Source organism: Balaenoptera ricei, chromosome 4, assembly GCF_028023285.1.
Source record: "Balaenoptera ricei isolate mBalRic1 chromosome 4, mBalRic1.hap2, whole genome shotgun sequence".
In the NCBI taxonomy this organism is placed as follows: domain Eukaryota; kingdom Metazoa; phylum Chordata; class Mammalia; order Artiodactyla; family Balaenopteridae; genus Balaenoptera; species Balaenoptera ricei.
In genome coordinates, this window is record NC_082642.1 from 94,094,751 (window position 1) to 94,114,003 (window position 19,253).

Genomic DNA, 19,253 nt, shown 5'->3' on the forward strand with positions numbered 1-19,253 from the left:
TCTTCTTTGGAGAAATGTCTGTTTAGGTCTTCTGCCCATTTTTGGATTGGGTTGTTTCTTTTTTTGATACTGAGCTGCATGAGCTGCTTGTAAATTTTGGAGATTAATCCTTTGTCAGTTGCTTCACTTGCAAATATTTTCTCCCATTCTGAGGGTTGTCTTTTCATCTTGTTTATGGTTTCCTTTGCTGTGCAAAAGCTTTTAAGTTTCATTAGGTCCCATTTGTTTATTTTTGTTTTTATTTCCATTTCTCTAGGAGGTGGGTCAAAAAGGAGCTTGCTGTGATTTATGTCATAAGGTGTTGGACCTAGGTTTTCCTCTAAGAGTTTTATAGTGGCTGGCCTTACATTTATGTGTTTAATCCATTTTGAGTTTATTTTTGTGTATGGTGTTTAGGGAGTGTTCTAATTTCATTCTTTTACATGCAGCTGTCCAGTTTTCCCAGCACCACTTATTGAAGAGGCTGTCTTTTCTCCATTGTATATTCTTGCCTCCTTTATCAAAGATAAGGTGACCATATGTGCATGGGTTTATCTCTGGGCTTTCTATCCTGTTCCATTGATCTATATTTCTGTTTTTGTGCCAGTATCATACTTTCTTGATTACTATAGCTTTGTAGTATAGTCTGAAGTCCAGGAGCCTGACTCCTCCAGCTCCTAAAAAAAAAAAAAAGGTTCTGAAGAATGTAGGGGCAGGATAGGAATAAAGACGCAGACGTAGAGAATGGACTTGAGGACATGGGAAGAGGGAAGGGTAAGCTGGGAAGCATTGAGAGAGTGGCATGGACATATATACACTACCAAATGTAAAATAGATAGCTAGTGGGAAGCAACCTCATAGCACAGGGAGATCATCTCTGTGCTTTGTGACCACCTAGAGGGGTGGGATGGGGAGGGTGGGGGGGAGACGCAAGAGGGAGGAGATATGGGCATACATGTATATGTATAGCTGATTCACTTTGTTAAAAAGCAGAAACTAACACACTATTGTAAAGCAATTATACTCCAATAAAGATGTTATAAAAACAAAAAATAAATAAAAACAAAAATTCAAAGAATTTTATAGTGAACACCTGCATACTCACCATCTAGATTCTATTAATATTTACTATATTTGCTTTATCATATATCTATCCATTTATCCATCTACCAATTCATCTTAATTTTTTGTACATTTCACAGTAAGTTGTAGACATCAGTGCATTTTTCTCTAAATATTTCATCATGCATATCATTGACTAGATTTTAATATTTGTTTATAGTTCTTTTTCTTTTGAAGTGAGATTTACAAAACATGAAATGTACAGGTGCTAAGTGTACCATTCATTGAGTTTTATCAAATGCGTTGCCCAAATCCCTATCAAGATATCACCCACAAAGTACCCTTTTGCAGTCAACCGCATTACTTCCCTCCAAAGATGAACCAATGTTCTATATTTTCACCGTAGATTCATTTTGCATGTTTTATATCCTATAAATGTAATCATACATTTGTGTTATTTTGTAGAAAACTTCTTTCACTCAGCATATTTTGAGATTCATTTATATTATTGTATGTATCATAATTTATTCTTTTATATTGCTGAGAAGTGTTCCACTTTATGAATATACTGTATTTTCCTTTTGCATGACTGTGCTATAATTTCCTTTTGATGGATAACTGGTCTTTTTATGCTTTGGGTATTATGAATTAAGCTGCTAAGGACATTCTTGTACAAGTATTTGTGTGGACATATGTTCTCATTTGCCTTCATTAAATGCTAGTTGAGGAATTTCTGGGCCATAGAGTAAGAATATATTTAGCTTTATAGGGAAATGCCAGATCTTCTTCCAAAGTGATTATATTGTTTATACTCTCACCTAGAATATATGAGAATTCTAGTTGTTCTACATCTTCTCTAAGATTTGGTATTATCAATTTTTAAAATTTTAGCCATTTTAATGGGTGTGTAGTGGTAGGTCAGTGTGGTTTCAATTTGCATCTCCCCAATGACAAATGATGTTGAACATGTTTACTTGAGATTCTTGGACATTTGTATATCTTCTTTTGGTGAAGTATCTGTTCATGTCATTTCCTCATTTTAAAAATTGAGTTTTTTGCCTATTTATCAAGTTGTAGTAATTCTTTATACTTCCTGAATGCCAATTTATTATCAGGCATGTTTGGTGAATATCTTCTCCCATGCTGTGTCTTGCTTCTTTTTCTTTTTAAATTTTTTTAAATTGAAGATCACATATTGAATTTTTTTTTATTACAAGTGGAAAATTTTTAAAATATTTATTTATTTATTTATTTATTTGGTTGCACCGGGTCTTAGTTGCGGCAGGTGGGCTCCTTAGTTGCAGCTCGTGGACTCCTTAGTTGCAGCTCACCGGCTCCTTAGTTGTGGCATGCAAACTCTCATTTGCGGCATGCATTTGGGATCTAGTTCCCTGACCAGGGATCGAACCTTGGCCCCCTGCATTGGGAGCGCGGAGTCTTATCCACTGCACCACAAGGGAAGTCCCTGTGGCTTGCTTCTTACCCATTTTCTTCATGATGTTCTTTAATTAGCAGACATTTAAAATTTTGATCAAGTCTATTATTTATCAGTTTTTTTCTGGTTATAATTTTCTTTGTCCTGTGTGTGAAACCTTTGCTTAACCCCAAGTCATGAAGATATTCTCTTATGTTTTCTTCCACAAGCTATATAGTTTTAGCTTTCACAGTTAAGTCTCTGAACCTCAATAAATTTTTGTGTGTGGTGTAAGATAAGGGTCAAGTTTTATTTTTTTCCCTATATGGATATCAAATTGTCTCTGCACCATTTCTTGAGAAGACTTTACTTTCCTCATTGGATTGCTTTGGTACCTTTGTTGAAAACAAATGATTAATAGGTCTATTTATGAGCTTTCTAGTCTATGAGCTTTGTAGTCTAGTCTAGCCAATTCTTAGGCCTGTATCATATTTTTTTTCGGGCAAGTCTTTATTGGGGCAACAGGAGGAAGCGAGAACAAGTAACAGGTTCCCTTGCTGGCTGGCTCCCTGAGGGGAGGCGAGCTTGTTCCTTATATGGGGTGAGGGTAGGGGTGTGTCCTGGGGTCTTGCCGGAGGGGTGGCTTAGGTGGTTTGCCCACCCCTTAGGTGGTGTTGTGGCATATGCTCAGTACCCTGCTTTTGCTCCCAATACCCTGTTTTTGCTGCAAGCGCTTCAAAAGTGGCAGTTGGGTTTTTTTGGTCTCTTTGTATCTTTTGGGTCCAGAATTTGCCCCAACTGCACATGCACGCAGTTATTTTTAGTGCCATATAGTTTCTTTGTATTTTGTTGCTCGAGGAGATGTTTGTCCAGGTGCAAGCACTGCAGCACTGCAGCAAAGGGTCCCAGGTCCCAGCCTGTCTCATCCCGCCCTGAGAGACTCTACACCCTTATTCTTAAGGGGTAAGGGACCGAAGGTCTCTTCTTCTGAAACTTCTTCCTGCATAAGGGGACAGGGGCCACAGACCCTAGCCCCTAGAGGTGTAGAAGTCTCTTGCTGACTGTCCCAAGGACCTGTGGGACCTGGGCCACTTTCTGCTGGAGTGGGCTGAATTCCTTGAGCCATCATGAGCCTTACTTCAAATTGTCGGAGCCTAGAAGACACAAACTCAATCAAAAGGTTAAACAAACAAGGACTAAAAAGGAGAAAAACAACAATAGCCATTAAAGGGCCTAGAAAGGAAAGGAACCAGGTTACTTTGGGAGGGCTTCCTTAACTGTTGACCTGACAGGGGAGGCAATGCCGCCCCTGCCAAGAAGCCATTCTGTTTGGGTGTATATTTTTGTTAATCTCGGGGTTAAAGTTCAACATGTTTCTCTATTTTTAGAATGGAATATCTCGACCTGTTGGTCCCAGGTCTCCTTCTTGGACCGAAAAGTCTTAGTCACAGGTTTACAACAGTAGGGAAGACAACAGAGTACTAGACAAAATATAGCCTAAATCAGTATGACTGAAAAGAAAAGGGTTATGAGAAAACAAAAACCTCCTGCCAGAAAGCTTTTTATAGCTAGTGGTATCCAAGGAACGAACTGGAGAACCATTTTTCAGTTTCCCCGACCATATTGAATAGCAAGGATTGGTGGTTAATTGTCTGCTGAAACCAGGTGGTTTGTTGTCAGATATTCTCAATTTTGGTTTCTACCTGGTATGGGCATCAGGACTGTTTTCTTTGCCTCCCAATCTGCCCTGTTCCCTTAAGTAATTTGAGAATTTTCCTTTTGGTGCCCACAGCAGTGAATGACTTCTACTAGTTTTGATTTTTGAGCATTTCTATGTGTTGTAATATCTCAGCCCCGTATGTTACAGTGGAATATTTTGCATTTAAAAGTCCTCTTTCTTTCCAGATTAGCTGCATGGGCATGTAAAACAAGGAAGGCATATATATATATTTAAATTTTATTTATTTTATTTATTTATTTTTGGCTGCATTGGGTCTTCGTTGCTGCGCACAGGCTTTCTCTAGTTGCGGCGAGCGGGGGCTACTCTTCGTTGCAGTGCGCGGGCTTCTCATGGTGGTGGCTTTTCTTGTTGCAGAGCACGGGCTCTAGGCACGTGGGCTTCAGTGTTGTGGCATGTGGGCTCAGTAGTTGTGGCTTGCGGACTCTAGAGCGCAGGCTCAGTAGTTGTGGCGCACGGGCTTAGTTGCTCCGCAGCATGTGGGATCTTCCCGGACCAGGGCTTGAACCCGTGTCCCCTGCACTGGCAGGCAGATTCTTAACCATTGCGCCACCAGGGAAGCCCAGAAGGCATATTTTGAGTCTGTATATATATTTAAAATTTTCCTTCCCCCAAAGTTAAGGCTCAAGTTAGGGCTATTAGCTCAGCCCTCTGGGCTGAAGTGTTAGGTGGCAAAGGTTTTGCTTATATAACACTATAAGTGCTCACAGTAGCATACCCTACCCTCCTGACTCCATCTTTAATGAAACTACTGCCATCAGTAAACCATTCTTCCTCAGGGTTTTCTATGGCCTGGTCTGTTAGATCAGACCTACAGGCATAAACCTAGTCAAGGGTTTCAGGGCAGGAATGTGTTAGTTCTGGGCCTTCAACCAGCATTAGAGTAGCCAGATTGAGGGTGTGGCAAGTTTTGAGAGTTAGTTCTGGGGAGTCAAGGAGTAAAGCCTGCTACTTAGTAAGGCAGCCTCCAGTTAGCCAATGGTGGCCTTTAATTTCCAGAATCTTTTGTACTTGATGAGGGGTCTGGACTTCCAGTGGCTGTCCAAAGGTAAGCTTGTTAGCTTCTTCCACTAATAAAGCAGTGGCAGCTACCGCCCGGAAACAGCCATGTCAACCTTGGGCCATGGAATCTAGTTGTTTGGAAAAATAGCCTATAGGTTGAGGAACTTCTCCTAGCTTTTGTACAAGGACTCCCATAGCTGTCCCCTGTTTTTCAGCTATGTACAAGATAAATGGCTTTTTTAAATTGGGGAGACCCAGAGCAAAAGCTTTGGTGAGGGTCTGTTTGATCTTATTAAAAGCCCTTTCTTGTTCCCCAGTCCAAAGTAATGGCTCTGTATCTGGGCCTTTAGTGGCTTCATATAGAGGCTTAGCCATTAGTCTGAATCCTGGAATCCAAATTCTGCAAAATCCTGCCATGCCTAAGAAAGTACGAGGATTTTTTTTTGGTCTTTGGGGCACTTAGTTCTAATATAGCTTCTTTTCTATCTGGAGATAGCTGTCTGCTTCCAGGGTTTATAATATATCCCAAATATTTAACTTGTTACTTTGAGATTTGTGCTTTTTTCTGGAAGATCCTGTAACCCTGGGTCCCAAGGAAATTAAGGACTTAAATGGTATTCTGATCTGAGGCCTCCATGGTGGGACTACATATTAATATGTCATCTACATACCGTAGACTGTCCCCTTCTTTTAGGTGTATTTCCCTTAGTTTTTTTTTTTTTTTTTAATAAATTTATTTATTTATTTATTTTTATTTTTGGCTGCGTTGGGTCTTCGTTGCTGTGCGCGTGCTTTCTCTAGTTGTGGCGAGCTGGAGCGACTCTTTGTTGCGGTGCGCGGGCTTCTCATTGTGGTGGCTTCTCTTGTTGTGGAGCACGCGCTCTAGGCACACGGGCTTCAGTAGTTGTGGCACATGGGCTCGGTAGTTGTGGCTTGCGGGCCCTAGAGTACAGGCTTAGTAGTTGTGGCGCACAGGCTTAGTTGCTCCATGGCATGGGCATGTGGGGTCTTCCCTCACCAGGCCTCGAACCTGTGTCCTCTGCATTGGCAGGCAGATTCTTAACCACTGTGCCACCAGGAAGGCCCCTCCCTTAGTTCTTTTCTTAGGGCCTGAGTGAACAAGTGTGGGCTGTCCTGAAACCCCTGAAGCAATACTGTCCAGGTATATTATTGCATTTGACCTGAGTGGGGGTTAGTCTACTAAAAGGCAAACAGATACTGAGATGAGAGATGAACTGGGATGCAAAAGAAGGCATCCCTGAGGTCAAGCACTCCAGGAATCTGGACTAATATATTATAAGGATTGGCCACAAGGGGATGTATAGGGACCACTGCATCATTTACTGCTGTAAGGCCTTGTACCATTCGATAGTCCCTATTTGGCTTAACAACTGGCAGAATAGGGGTATTGTATGGAGACTGACAGGGCACTAAGAGGCCATGTCTTAAAAATTTATGTATGAGGGGTTGCGAACCTTTTTTTGCTTCCAACTTTATGGGGTACTGTCTCTTGTTAGAATAAGTGACTTCTGGCTTAAGGCTAATTTTTACAGGTTGAGCATTTATAGCCTTCCCAGGGATTCCTTTGTCCCAAACTGCAGGGTTTACTGTGTGTAGAATATGGCTGGGAATAGGCCCTTGTTCTTCCACTTGATTTGTCTTAGTCAGAGTCAAGATAAGGGGCTGCTTCGGGCCTCCTAACTGTAATATGGCTCCAAGGGAGCCCAGAAGGTCTCTCCCCAGTAGTGGGATAGGACACTCAGGCCCAACTAAAAAGGCACATGAGATCAAACACTGTTCAAATTGGCAAGTGAGAGGCCCAGTGAAGTAACGGGTGTGAGGCTTTCCATCAACACCAGTCACAGTATAGCTTTTGGAGGAAGGAGGCCCAGTGTGAGAGATCAGGACAGAGTAAGTGGCTCCAGTATCACTTAAAAAATTGATTTTCTTACCTGCTATGTCAAGGACCACCCGGGCCTCCTTGATGGAGATAGACATCTCGTTGCGGGGAGCCACCAGAATCCCCAGGCCCACTCAGTCGTCCAGCATGGCCATCTCAGGAGAGGGAGCCCCCCAAACATGGTGACACTGAAACAAGAGGTTCAGGTGGCTACTTGTCACCCACAGGGAAGCTGCATTCAGTGGTCCCGGAGGTGCCCAGATCCTCTCCCTGGAAGAGGACAACTGCCCCACATTGAGCACTGTAAATCTGATACTGACCAGGGTTCTTGGCCTTCCCCAATCAATAGAAATTGATTAGAGGCCAGACAAGAAATTCAGGCAAGGCTTTATTGGGGCCCCTGCTGCAGCAGGGCGGAGTGAGAAAAAGTGATAAGTTCCTCTGCTTGCTCGCTCCTGCCTGTATCACATTGTTTTCATTACTGTAGTTTGTAGTTAATCTTGAAGTCAGGTAGTATAAGTCCTCTGAATTTGTTCTTCTTTTCAAGATTGCTTTGATTATTCTAGGTTCTTTGCATTTCCACAGAAATTATACAATCAACTATCTCAAATTATATTTGAAAAAAAGAAGAAGCTGGATGGGATTTTGAATTGGCATTGTGTTGAATCTATAGATCACTTTAGGGAGAATTGACATCTTAATACTACTGAACTTTTCAATCCATGAGTATAGTATCTCTCTTCACTTATTAAGATCTTCTTTAATTTCTTTCAGCAATGGTTTGTAGTTTTGGTTGGAGGAGTTGTGCACATTTTAAAATTTATTCTGAAATAGTTCATATTTTTTAATGCTGTTGTAGGTGGAATTTATTCTAATTTCACCTTTCCAACTGTTTGCACTTTTATGTAAGTATACAATTGAATTTTGCTTATGTGAACTTGATATTTATTTTATTAATTCTAGTCTCATTCTGTAGATTCTTTAGGATTTTCTACATAAACAATCATGTCATCTGCAAATAAAGACAAGTTTTACTTACTCCTTGCTAATCTTTATGCCTTTATTTCTTTTTCATGCAATGGCTAGGACCTTCATAACACTGTTTAATAGAAGTGGTAAGACTGGGCCTTCTTGCATTTTGCCTGATCTTAGGGGAAAGTATTTCATATTTTACCATTAGCTGTGTTACTAGTTTTAAGTTTTCATTAGTCTTCTTTATCAGATTGAGGACTTTACCCTCTATTCTTAATTTGGTAAGAATTGGTATTAAATTTTGCCAAATGCCTTATCTGCATTTATTGAAATGACCATATGGGTTTTCTTCTTTATTCTGTTCATATGGTACATACTTTAATTTTTGACTATTAAACCAACCTTGTATTGTTAGGATAAACCCAACTTGGTCATAAAGTATTATCCTTTTTATATATTACTGAATTTGATTTACTACTATTTTTGGAAGCATTTTTGTATCCGTACTTATGAAGGATATTGGTCTTTGTTTTGGTCATGAAGATTTTCCTTTGTTTTGTAGTACTTTGTCAGATTTTGGTATTAGGGTTATTATGGCATAAAAAAAATGAGTTGGGGAGTGTTCCCTTTTATTTGAGAGTTTGTGTAAAATTGGTATTATTTCTCAAGAATTGGAAAGAATTCACCAGTGAAACTATCTGGGTCTGGAGTTGATAATGAATTGAATTTCTTTTACAGATATAAGACTAATAAGATTCTCTTTTTCATCTTGTGCCAGTTGGATTTTAGTTTTGTTTTGTTTTGTCCATTTCATTGAAGATGTCAAATTTTTGTTATAACGTTGGTTATAATATTCCCTTTTTTATCCTTTTAATGCTTGTATGCTCTGGAGTGATACCCACCCCTACCCCAATCCCTATTTTTTTTTAATTAAGATATATAATTGACATATAACATTGTGTAAGTTTAAGGTGTACAACTTGTTGATTTGATACATGTATATATTGCAATAGGGTTACCACCATAACATTAGCTAACACCTCCATCATGACACATAATTACAATTTCTTTTTTGTGGTGAGAACATTTAAGATGTAGTCTCTTAGCAACTTTGAACTATATAATACATTATTGTTAACTATAATCACAATGTTGGGTGTTAGATCTTCAGAACTTTTTCATGTTCTATCTGCAAGTTTCTACTGTTTGGCCGACATCTCCCCACTTTGTGCTTCATTTTCTTGATCAGACTTTAAACTAGAAATTATTTGAGTTTTAAAAAAAATCTTTTCAAAGAACCAACTTTTGGCCTTGTCAATTTTCTCTAATGCTGGTCTGTTTTCACTTTTATTGATTTTTGTTCTTTGGTATTCTTTCTATTTATTTGGTTTTACTTTGCTCTTCTGTTTCTAACTTCTTAAGGTGTAACTTTATATCAAACACTTCAGATCTTCTTTTCTCATTTAAACATTTAAAGTTACACAATTCCCTCTTAAGCACATGGTTTGATATGTTGTGTTGTTATCATTCAGTTTTTGAAGAGTTTTCTAATTCTCCTTATGATTTCTTCTTTGATCATGGATTATTTAGAAGTGTGTTATTTAATATCCAGATATTTGGTTTTATTTCTAGATATTTTATTATTATTGATTTCTAATTTAATTTCATTATGATCAGGTAATATGTTCTATATGATTTCAGTGCTTTGAAATTTATAGAGACTTGTTTTATGACATAGCATATGGTGTGTCTTGGTGAATGTAGCTTGTGCACTTGTAAAAAATGTATATTCTGTAGTTATTGGCTGTACCATTTTATAAATATCACTTAAATCATAGTATTATTCAAATTATATTTGACTGATTTTTGTCTAGTTGTTGAAAGTTGACTGATTTTTTTTAGCATTTGACAAAATTTAATATCTATTCATAATAATAAGTTCTTAACAAATTAGACATAGACAAATGTAGCTTAATGTAATAAAGGCCATATACAACAAGCCCACAGCTAACATCATACTCAATGGTGAAAGGCTGAAAGCTTTTCCTCTAAGATCAGGAACTAGACAAAGGTGCCCACTCTCATCACTCCTATTCAACATAATAATGGAAGTCCTTGCAAGATCTGGAATAGCCAAGCAGTCCTGAGAAAGAACAAAGAAGGAGGCATAAAATTCCGGATTTCTTTTCTTTTCAATTCTGTGTTCCAGAGATTTGGAGAGGAATGAATGATGGGGATGGCTCTCTTCTCCGTGAAGTCTGGAGCCTTCTGTAGGAGAATCAAAGACTGGAGTTGACTTGAAAGCTGGCAGTTGGAATTATCTGGAGGCTTTTTCAACTCAATTCTGGCACCAGGAGTAGGATGACTTGAGTTTGCTGACATAATCACATGCCCTTCTCTTGTGGCTTGGCTGGTGTTTTGGTTGCTCTTTCTTCATTGGGATGATTTAGTTGTTCTTCTAAACAGAAAGTTATGAGATTCCTCGAGTTCTAGAGATCAGAAATCAAAATCGGTTTCTCTGGCCAGAAATCACGATGTCAGCTGAGCTGCAGGGAAGGAGGCTTTAGGGAAGAATTCATTTCCTCCTTTTTTCCAGTGACTAGAGCTGTATTACTTACACCCTTGGTTCCTGGTTGTTCTTCCATCTTTAAAACCAGAAGCCTAACATCTCGTCTTAGTCATCAGGTTGCCTCCCAACTCTCGAAACTAGACTGATTTTTTTTTTAAAAGAGTTTTTTTTTTTAAGTAATTTATTTATTTATTTATTTTTGGCTGTGTTGAGTCTTCGTTGCTCCACTTAGGCTTTCTCTAGTTGTGGCGAGCGGGGACTACACTTTGTTGTGGTGCCCAGGCTTATCATTGCGGTGGCTTCTCGTTGCAGAGTACAGGCTCTAGGCATGCAAGCTTCAATAGTTGTGGCACACAGGCTCAGTAATTGTAGCTCACGGGCTCTAGAGCACAGTCTCAGTAGTTGTGGCGCACGGGCTTAGTTGCTCCACGGCATGTGGGATCTTTCCGGACCAGGGATCGAACCCGTGTCCCCTGCATTGGCAGGCGGACTCAACCACTGCACCACCAGGGAAATGCTGCATACTTTTAAAGTGTACAACTTGATAAGTTTTGACATGCATGAAGCCATCACCACTATCAAGAAAATGAACATATTCATCACCCCCCAAAGTTTCTCATGCCCCTTTTTAATTTTTCTCTCACATCTCCCCCTACCCAGGCAACCACTTATCTTCTTTCTGTCATTATAGATTAGTTTGTATTTTTTAGAATTTTTAATAAATTATATGTGCTCTTTTTTTTTCCTGGCTTCTCTCACTCAGCATACTTATTTTGATGTTCATCCTATTGTATGCAGCAAGAATTCATTCCTTTGTATTGTTGAGGATATTGTACATACCACAATTTGTTTATCCATTTACTTGTTGATGAACAAACTTGGATTGTTAACAATTTTTGGCTATTACAAATAAAGCTTCTATGAATATTCTTTTACAAAATCTTTGTTTGGACCTGTGCTTTCTTTACTCTCAGTAAATACCTAGAAGTGAAGTGTCTGGATCATATGGGAGGTTTTAAGACCTTGGCAGTTTTCCAAAGTGGTGTTACCATTTTCTGTTCCCAGCAGCAGTGTATGAGAGTTCCAGGGGTAAACCTCACTTGGTAGTGATATATTATCCTTATACTTTCTTGAATTCACTTGCTAAAAATTCTATTTGTTTCATAACTATTTGGCTGTTTAGGTTATCTATTTCTTCTTGAGTGAGCTTTGGTGTTTTATATCTTTTAGGGGATTTGTCCATATAAAGTGTCAAATTTATAGGCAAAAAGTTATTCATAATAGTCTCTAATTATTGTTTTAATATGTATAGAATCTGTAGTGATGTTACCTCTCTCATTTCTGATATTGGTAATTTGTGTTTTCTTTCTTACACAGGTTAGACTGTCCAGAGGTTTATTAACTTTACTGATCTCAAAACCAGCTTTGAGTTCATTGATTCTGCCTTGTTTTCTGTTTTCTATTTTATTGATTTCTACTTTGATCTTTATTATTTCCTTTCTTCTGTTTACTTTGGATTTGATATCCTCATTTCTTAGCTTCTTAAGGCGAAAGCTGAAGCCATTAGTTTGAGACCTTTCTTATTTCTAATATAGGCATTTTGCATTATAAATTCCCCCCCAAAAATCTACTTTAACAGTATCTCACAAATTCTGTTGTATTTTCGTTTTCACTCAGTTCACAATACTAATTTCCATTTTAATTTCTTTGCCCCCGGGTTACTTAGTTTCCAAATATTTGGGAGTCATATGTCTAGAGGTCTTTCTGTTATTGATTTTTATTTTAATTCCATTGTGGTCAGAGCGCATACTTTATAAGACTTGGCTCTTTAAGAATTGATTGAGACTTGTTTTATGGCCCAGAATATTGTCTGTTTTGGTAAATGTTCTATATGTACTTGAAAATAATGTGTAGTCTGCTGTTGTTTGCTGGAATGTTCTATAAATGCCAATCATGTAAAGTTGATTGATAGTCTTATTCAAGTGTACTATGTCCTTGCTGCTTTTCTGCCTCTCAGTTATTGAAATCCCATATTATACTTGTGGATTTATTTACAGTTCTATCAGTTTTTTTTTAAAATTAATTTAATTTGTTTATTTGTGGCTGTGTTGTGTCTTCGTTTCTGTGCGAGGGCTTTCTCTAGTTGTGGCAAGTGGGGGCCACTCTTCATCGCGGTGCGCGGGCCTCTCATTATCGCGGCCTCTCTTGTTGCGGAGCACAGGCTCCAGACTCACAGGCTCAGTAATTGTGGCTCACGGGCCTAGTTGCTCCGCGGCATGTGGGATCTTCCCAGACCAGGGCTCAAACCCATGTCCCCTACATTGGCAGGCAGATTCTCAACCACCGCGCCACCAGGGAGGCCCCAGTTCTATCAGTTTTTACACCATGTATTTTCAAGCTGTGTTATTGGGGGCTTAGATATTTAGGATGTTTATGTCTTCTTGATTAAGTGACCCATTGATATTATGAAATGACCTTCCTTATCCCTGGTGACATTCTTTGCTGTGAGATGTACTTCTTTCTGATATTAATATAGCTATTCCACTTTTCTTTTGAGTAGTGTTAGCATGGTGTATCTTTTTTCACTCTTTAACTTATTTGTGTCTTTATATTTAAAGCTTATATGCAGCATAGAGTTTGAGCCTACTTCTTATCCAATCCGTCAATCTCTGCCTTTTACTTGGAGTGTTCAGACCATTTCCATTAATGTTGTCGTTGATATAGTTTTAAGTCTCTCACCTTGTTATTTGTTTTCCATTTTTCCAACTGTCGTCTTTTACTTTTCCTTCCTTTTAAAAAATTGGTTGAGTATCTTTTATGATTCTGTTTTTCTCCCTTTTCAGCGTATTAGCTATAATTCTTTATTTTGTTATGATAGTGACTGCATTAGGGATTATAGTCTGCATTTTTATCACAGTTACCTACATACAATATTGTGCTTCTTCAAGTATAGAATAAAAACCTTACAATTATATACTTCTATTTCTTCACTCTTGGGATTTATATTATTATTATTTTACTTATGCATATATTATAAACAAAAAGTACAAAAATATAACATGTTATAAACAAAAATTTTTATTTTTGTTTAGTCATTTATCTTTTAGAAGATTCAAATAATAAGAAAATAAATCTTAACTACCATTGCAGTTACCATTTCTGGTACTTTTCTTTAAGGTAGATCAAGAGTTGGCTGTCTTTTTCCATAAAGGGTCAAATGGTAAATATTTTAAGCTTTTAGGCCATAAATAAAACTTTATTTACAAAAACAGGTGGAAGGCTCCAAATTTTGCCAAACTCTGGTGTAGTTTCATATTTCCATCTGGTTTTGTTTTCCTTCTGCCCAAAGGACTTCTTTTAATCTGTGTGTGCTGTCATGAGCACGCAAGTCTGCTGGTGATGGGTTCTTATAGCTCTTGTATGTTTGAAGACATTTTTATCTCTCCATTGTTTTTATTTTTTTTTTTTTTTATTTTTTTTTTTTTTTCGCAAGGTGGTACCTCATTGTAGTTTTTTTTTTTTTTTTTTTTTTTTCTCCTTTTTTTCTCCATTGTTTTTAAAAGATATTTTTAAAAGCTGACTAGAGAAGCTACATTGATAGGTTTTTTTTTTTCTCTTTCAGTACTTTAAGGCTATTACTCTACTATCTTTTTTCTTGCATTTTGTTTTTGACAAGAAATCTGTCATCCTTGTCTTTTTTTTTTTTTCCCTGGTTGCTTTTAGGATTTTATCACTGGTTTTGAGCACTTGGGTTATGATGTGCCTTTGCATAGTTTTCTTCATGTTTCTTTTGCTTGGAGTTTGCCTTTTGAATCTCTATGTTTATAGTTTTCATCAATTTGGAAAATTTTCTGCCGTTAATTAGTCAAATATTTTTTTGACTCTCTCCCTTCCTTTGGAGACTCCAATTACACATATATTAGATTACTTGAAGTTTTTCCAGAACTCATAATGCACTTTTAGTTTTTTGGATTCTGAAAATTTTCTTTCATGTGCAGTAGACTTGGGATTTCTCTCTTTGTAATCCAGACTTCAGTCTTAAATTCAAAAGCCAACGAATTGGAAATTTGTGTGAAAGATTTTTCTCTTTCTGTCTTCAGATGAAAAGTATTACTTTAAAGGTTACCTAGGCAGATAAGTAGATGCTATTTTTAAAGTATTTTCATGGCTGGAGAACTTTTAGAAGACAAAAATGCCAGAGGCTGTCTGGACATTAGTATGAGAGTTTTGTACTGGAGAATCATTAATTTGTTGTCTTTCTACAATTTAGGCAGTCACTGAGGAGAGTATTGCCTTTTTGCAGAAGAGAGTGGTAGAACTAGAGAATGAAAAGGGAGCCTTGCTCTTTAATTCTATAGAGCTGGAGGAGCTGAAAGCTGAGAATGGTACGTATAAATGAAAACCATAATTCTCTGACTTCTTAGCCCACAAGTGCCTCTAATTTTATCACTATATATGTATAACATGTAGATTCTCTGATTCTATGATAATAAAGGTCTTAGACAGCATGGCTGGTAATTATTGAAGTTAGGATTAATACACATTAAACAATTTAAGCACAATACCAGTGTTTACATAAGTATAACATTTTGCAGTATGGGCTATAGATGCTGCAGGAGATCTGTATTATATTCATTTTGGAGTGGCCAAGGAATCTTCTCAGAAGTATGGCTTGAATAGGACCTTAATAAGACAATGAATTTTTAAATAGCCAAAATAAAGAGAGAAAAGACTTTCCTAGTAATAAATTTGTGGGGTGAGATAATAGAGATCAGTATAAATAAAGGTTCAGAGGTAGAAACCATTTTGGTTTTTTGCTCATACTATATACTGTTTAGAACCTTATCCCTTTTCTTTAGCTTGGCTAATTCTTACTCATGTTTCAGACCTCAACTAGGGCATTACCTTTTTCAGGAAGTCGATCCTAATTTCCCAAAGTTGGGTTAAATGCATTTTTGTGCTTCCAAATTGCATTCCTTTAACATTGTATTAAGATCATCTATTTATAATTTTATGTCTTATACTATAAGCTCTTCAGAGATAAAGTACAAGCTCTTCAAGGGCAGGGGCCATTTTTTTTTTCATCTTTTGCTTTACCAGGAACTAGAATAGTACCTGGCAGATGAGTGGCTGCTGAATAAAGTTTTGTTTGATTGAACTAAATTTAGCACTTTATTCTATTGGACTGTGTGTGAACAGTTAGTAAGAATGAAGATAATACCTCCTTCCATTTGTCACCTGCTTCATAAGGACCTTATGGTTTTAATAACTTGTAGTTAATAACGTTTTACTTATCTATTTTATCCTGGAGTAACTGACTACCATGCTTTATCTTTAAGAGTGAGGATGAATACCAAATAAAGTTTGTACCATTTCCTAAAGTCTATAGCCAATATTTCCAACTTAACCATCTTACAGTTCCACTTAGCTATAAACTAGGGATCGTATACCTTTATTAGACTAGTCCCACCATTGCTGATAAAGAAAGAACACCACAAATTCAGTTCATTATTCAACCCACTGGAAATACTTCTTTGAGATCTTATCCATGATGCTTATTTTGTAGTTTTGCAAGCAGTCCCTGTCACTTTCATGTAGCTCACTGTGGTTTAGAGGTTATGTGAGTTCCATTCTCTTTGTTCTTTCCTGCAGGGGTCACTGGACTTGTTTTCTGTATTAGTTTTTGTGTCTGGTCTCATAGGTTACCTTTGCTTTATGAGTCATGTTCTATTAAACTCACCTTTTGTGCTTCCATTTCTACCACTGTGCTCCTTCCTCAAATAATCTTGTGAAATGTCTGAACATATTATATACAATCTTGAATTCATTTGTTTCATAAATGTTCATTCACTCATTCAGCAAATATCTATGGTGCCTTTCCTATGTACCAGGCACTAATTTAGTTGCTAAGGATACTGCTCTGAACATATTAGAGGACAAGACAGGCTATAAACATGTATATACATAAGAAAATTTCAGGGAGTGGTAAGTATTAGGTTAAAAATAGAACAGGCTACTGCACATGTGCCTGGGGGAAGAAGAAAGTAGCGTCAGAGTGGTTAGGGTGGGCCTCTCTGAGCACTTGATACCGGAATGATGAAAAGGGGACAGCCATGCAAAAAGAGGCTGAGCAAATCGAATCCCAAGCAGAGAAGAGCAGTGCAAACACCCTGAGGTATGAATAGATTTGATATGTTTGCAGACAGAAAGAACGCCAGTGTTCTTGGGATTAGAGTGAGCAAAAAAGGGGTAGTACAAGCAGAAGAGTTTGTAGAATAAGTGGGGTCAAATCATGTAGGTCACGTTAAGACATTTGGATGTAGTGTAAAAAAAAAAGCTTCTTTTGTTTGTTTCTTTAGTATATTTGTCTTCTCAGAAAGAGTATAAACTTCTTGGGGGCTTATTAATACTCAATATTTTTATCCTCCAAGGTACTACTACCCTTTTTAAATATACACTTTGTAAACATGGGGTGGAACTCAGAAGACTGAATTCTGATCCCAGCTCTATGAACTAGCTGTAGGTCATGTCATTTCTTTGTTTCCTCATATGGTGATTGAGGAGATTGGATAGCTCCCTTCTAGTGCTAAAATTTGACATCCTTATGAACATATGTGAAAGAATGTTGAAGACATTATAAGTGCTATATTAATACATGATGTATAATATGAATACAGAAGGGTTATAGATAAGTTAAATTTATTGCCCTAGAAGTCCCAAATTATGCCACAGAAATAGCTGCTTTTTGTCATATGCTCTGGCATTTTTTTAAATGCCTTCCACTATTTATTATACTTCACTCAGGTTAATAATTAACACCTAGTACCATTCTATCTTATATCTCATCTTCTCATCTTCTTTTGCAACTTCTTTAATAAAATAAACGTTTTATCTCCCCCGAACTATTTTGTCTGTTCTTTCCTCTTGGTTATTTCATGCATCTCAAATAGCCTCATACACAATCATACCTCTGTTTTTTTCAAACACTCTACATTTATCTTCTAAGGATATTTATTTTGTGACTTTCAGAAAAACTGTCCTCTCAGATTACTCTCCTAGAGGCTCAGAAGAGAACTGGAGAGGCAGATAGAGACGTCAGTGAGGTAAGTGATGCATTCTTTTTTTTAAAAAATTATTTATTTTATTTATTTATTTTTGGCTGTGTTGTGTCTTCGTAGCTGTGTGTGGACTTTCTCTAGTTGCGGTGAGTGGGCACTCTTCGTTGTGGTGCGCAGGCTTCTCATTGTGGTGGCTTGTCTTGTTGTGGAGCACAGGCTCTAGGTGCCCGGGCTTAGTAGTTGTGGCTCGCGGGCTCTAGGACACAGGCTCCGTAGCTGTGGCGCACCGGCTTAGTTGCTTCGTGGCATGTGGAATCTTCCCAGACCAGGGCTTGAACCCATGTCTCCTGCATTGGCAGGCGGATTCTTAACCACTGCGCCACCAGGGAAGACCGATGCATCCTTAAAATAATCAGAATATGAGCTCAATCAAAGGGAGGTAATTTCAAACCTAAGCTTTTCTGCAATTTTCTAATGTTGACAGAGAATTACATTACCTGGAAAGTGAGATTTAAGAGTCATAATGGTTATTATTTATCTTTTACTCTCATTTGTTTCTAAATATTTGGAATTTTTTTGTTCGTTCAGAACCAACGCAAGTACAGTAGCACTTGCTTGGGATTTGATAACCCATTTTTCATGCTAGGTTATCATTTATTTCAGCTTCTTTACCCATCTCAGAAAAGTTTCTCAGTGAAGAGATTAGATAAAGTCTCTAGTCTCTCCCCAAATCCCCTTCCCCAGTTGGCACAGTTTCACTTAGGATTATATTAAAAAGGGTATCGTCAGAGAATGGTGCTTTTTATAACCTAAAAATTACTGTAAGAAATGTATGGTTGCTCAATATTCTGCTGATTTAAGAGTACTATTAGCTGTACTGTGTTTAATTGTCCTTCCAATCAAGAAGTCAGTGATAGACTCATAAATGGCTTTGGGGAATAATGTAACTTCCTTTTTTAAAAAAAATTAATTAATTTATTTATTTTTGGCTGTGTTGGGTCTTCGTTGCTGCGTGTGGGCTTTCTCTAGTTGTGGCGAGCCGGGGCTACTCTTCGTTGCAGTGCATGGGCTTCTCATTGCGGTGGCTTCTCTTGTTGTGGAGCACGGGTTCTAGGTGCACAAGCTTCAGTAGTTGCAGCACATGGGTTCAGTAGTTGTGGCTCACGGGCTCTGGAGCACAGGCTCAGTAGTTGTGGCTCACGGGCTTAGTTTTTCTGTGGCATATGGGATCTTCCCAGACCAGGGATTGAACCCATGTCCCCAAACTCATTTAATAAAATACTAAATTTGCCATGAGAGTCACTGGTTTTGTTTCCCAAGAAAACAATTATAGAATAATTTATGTGGATTGAGCAGTCTAACACAGTAATCCTTGTAATAGTAACTTGGTTAATATTTTGTAAAACAGGTCCATAATGTCTTCCCAATCCCCAACAGAACTCCTTTTTGATTATTTTATCCTGGTAATTTATCTCAATCAACATGTTTGATATTTGTCTGTTAATGGCTGTCTTATCTAATGCTTCCCATTTCAATAGATAGTTTAGGAAAAGGAATCC

General features: G+C 37.7%; 1 protein-coding gene across 9 annotated transcripts in view; it reads left to right on the plus strand.

Annotated features, from left to right (window-relative positions):
• The window catches only part of GOLGB1 (golgin B1), an 86,908-nt gene that overhangs the window by 35,945 nt on the left and 31,710 nt on the right, over positions 1–19,253 (plus strand). For all 9 annotated transcript variants that reach the window (XM_059921025.1, XM_059921016.1, XM_059921017.1 and 6 more), the window contains 2 exons: positions 14,907–15,021; positions 17,666–17,739. In XM_059921025.1, coding sequence (XP_059777008.1) covers positions 14,907–15,021; positions 17,666–17,739 — 189 coding nt within the window. The remainder of the gene's footprint in view (positions 1–14,906; positions 15,022–17,665; positions 17,740–19,253) is intronic.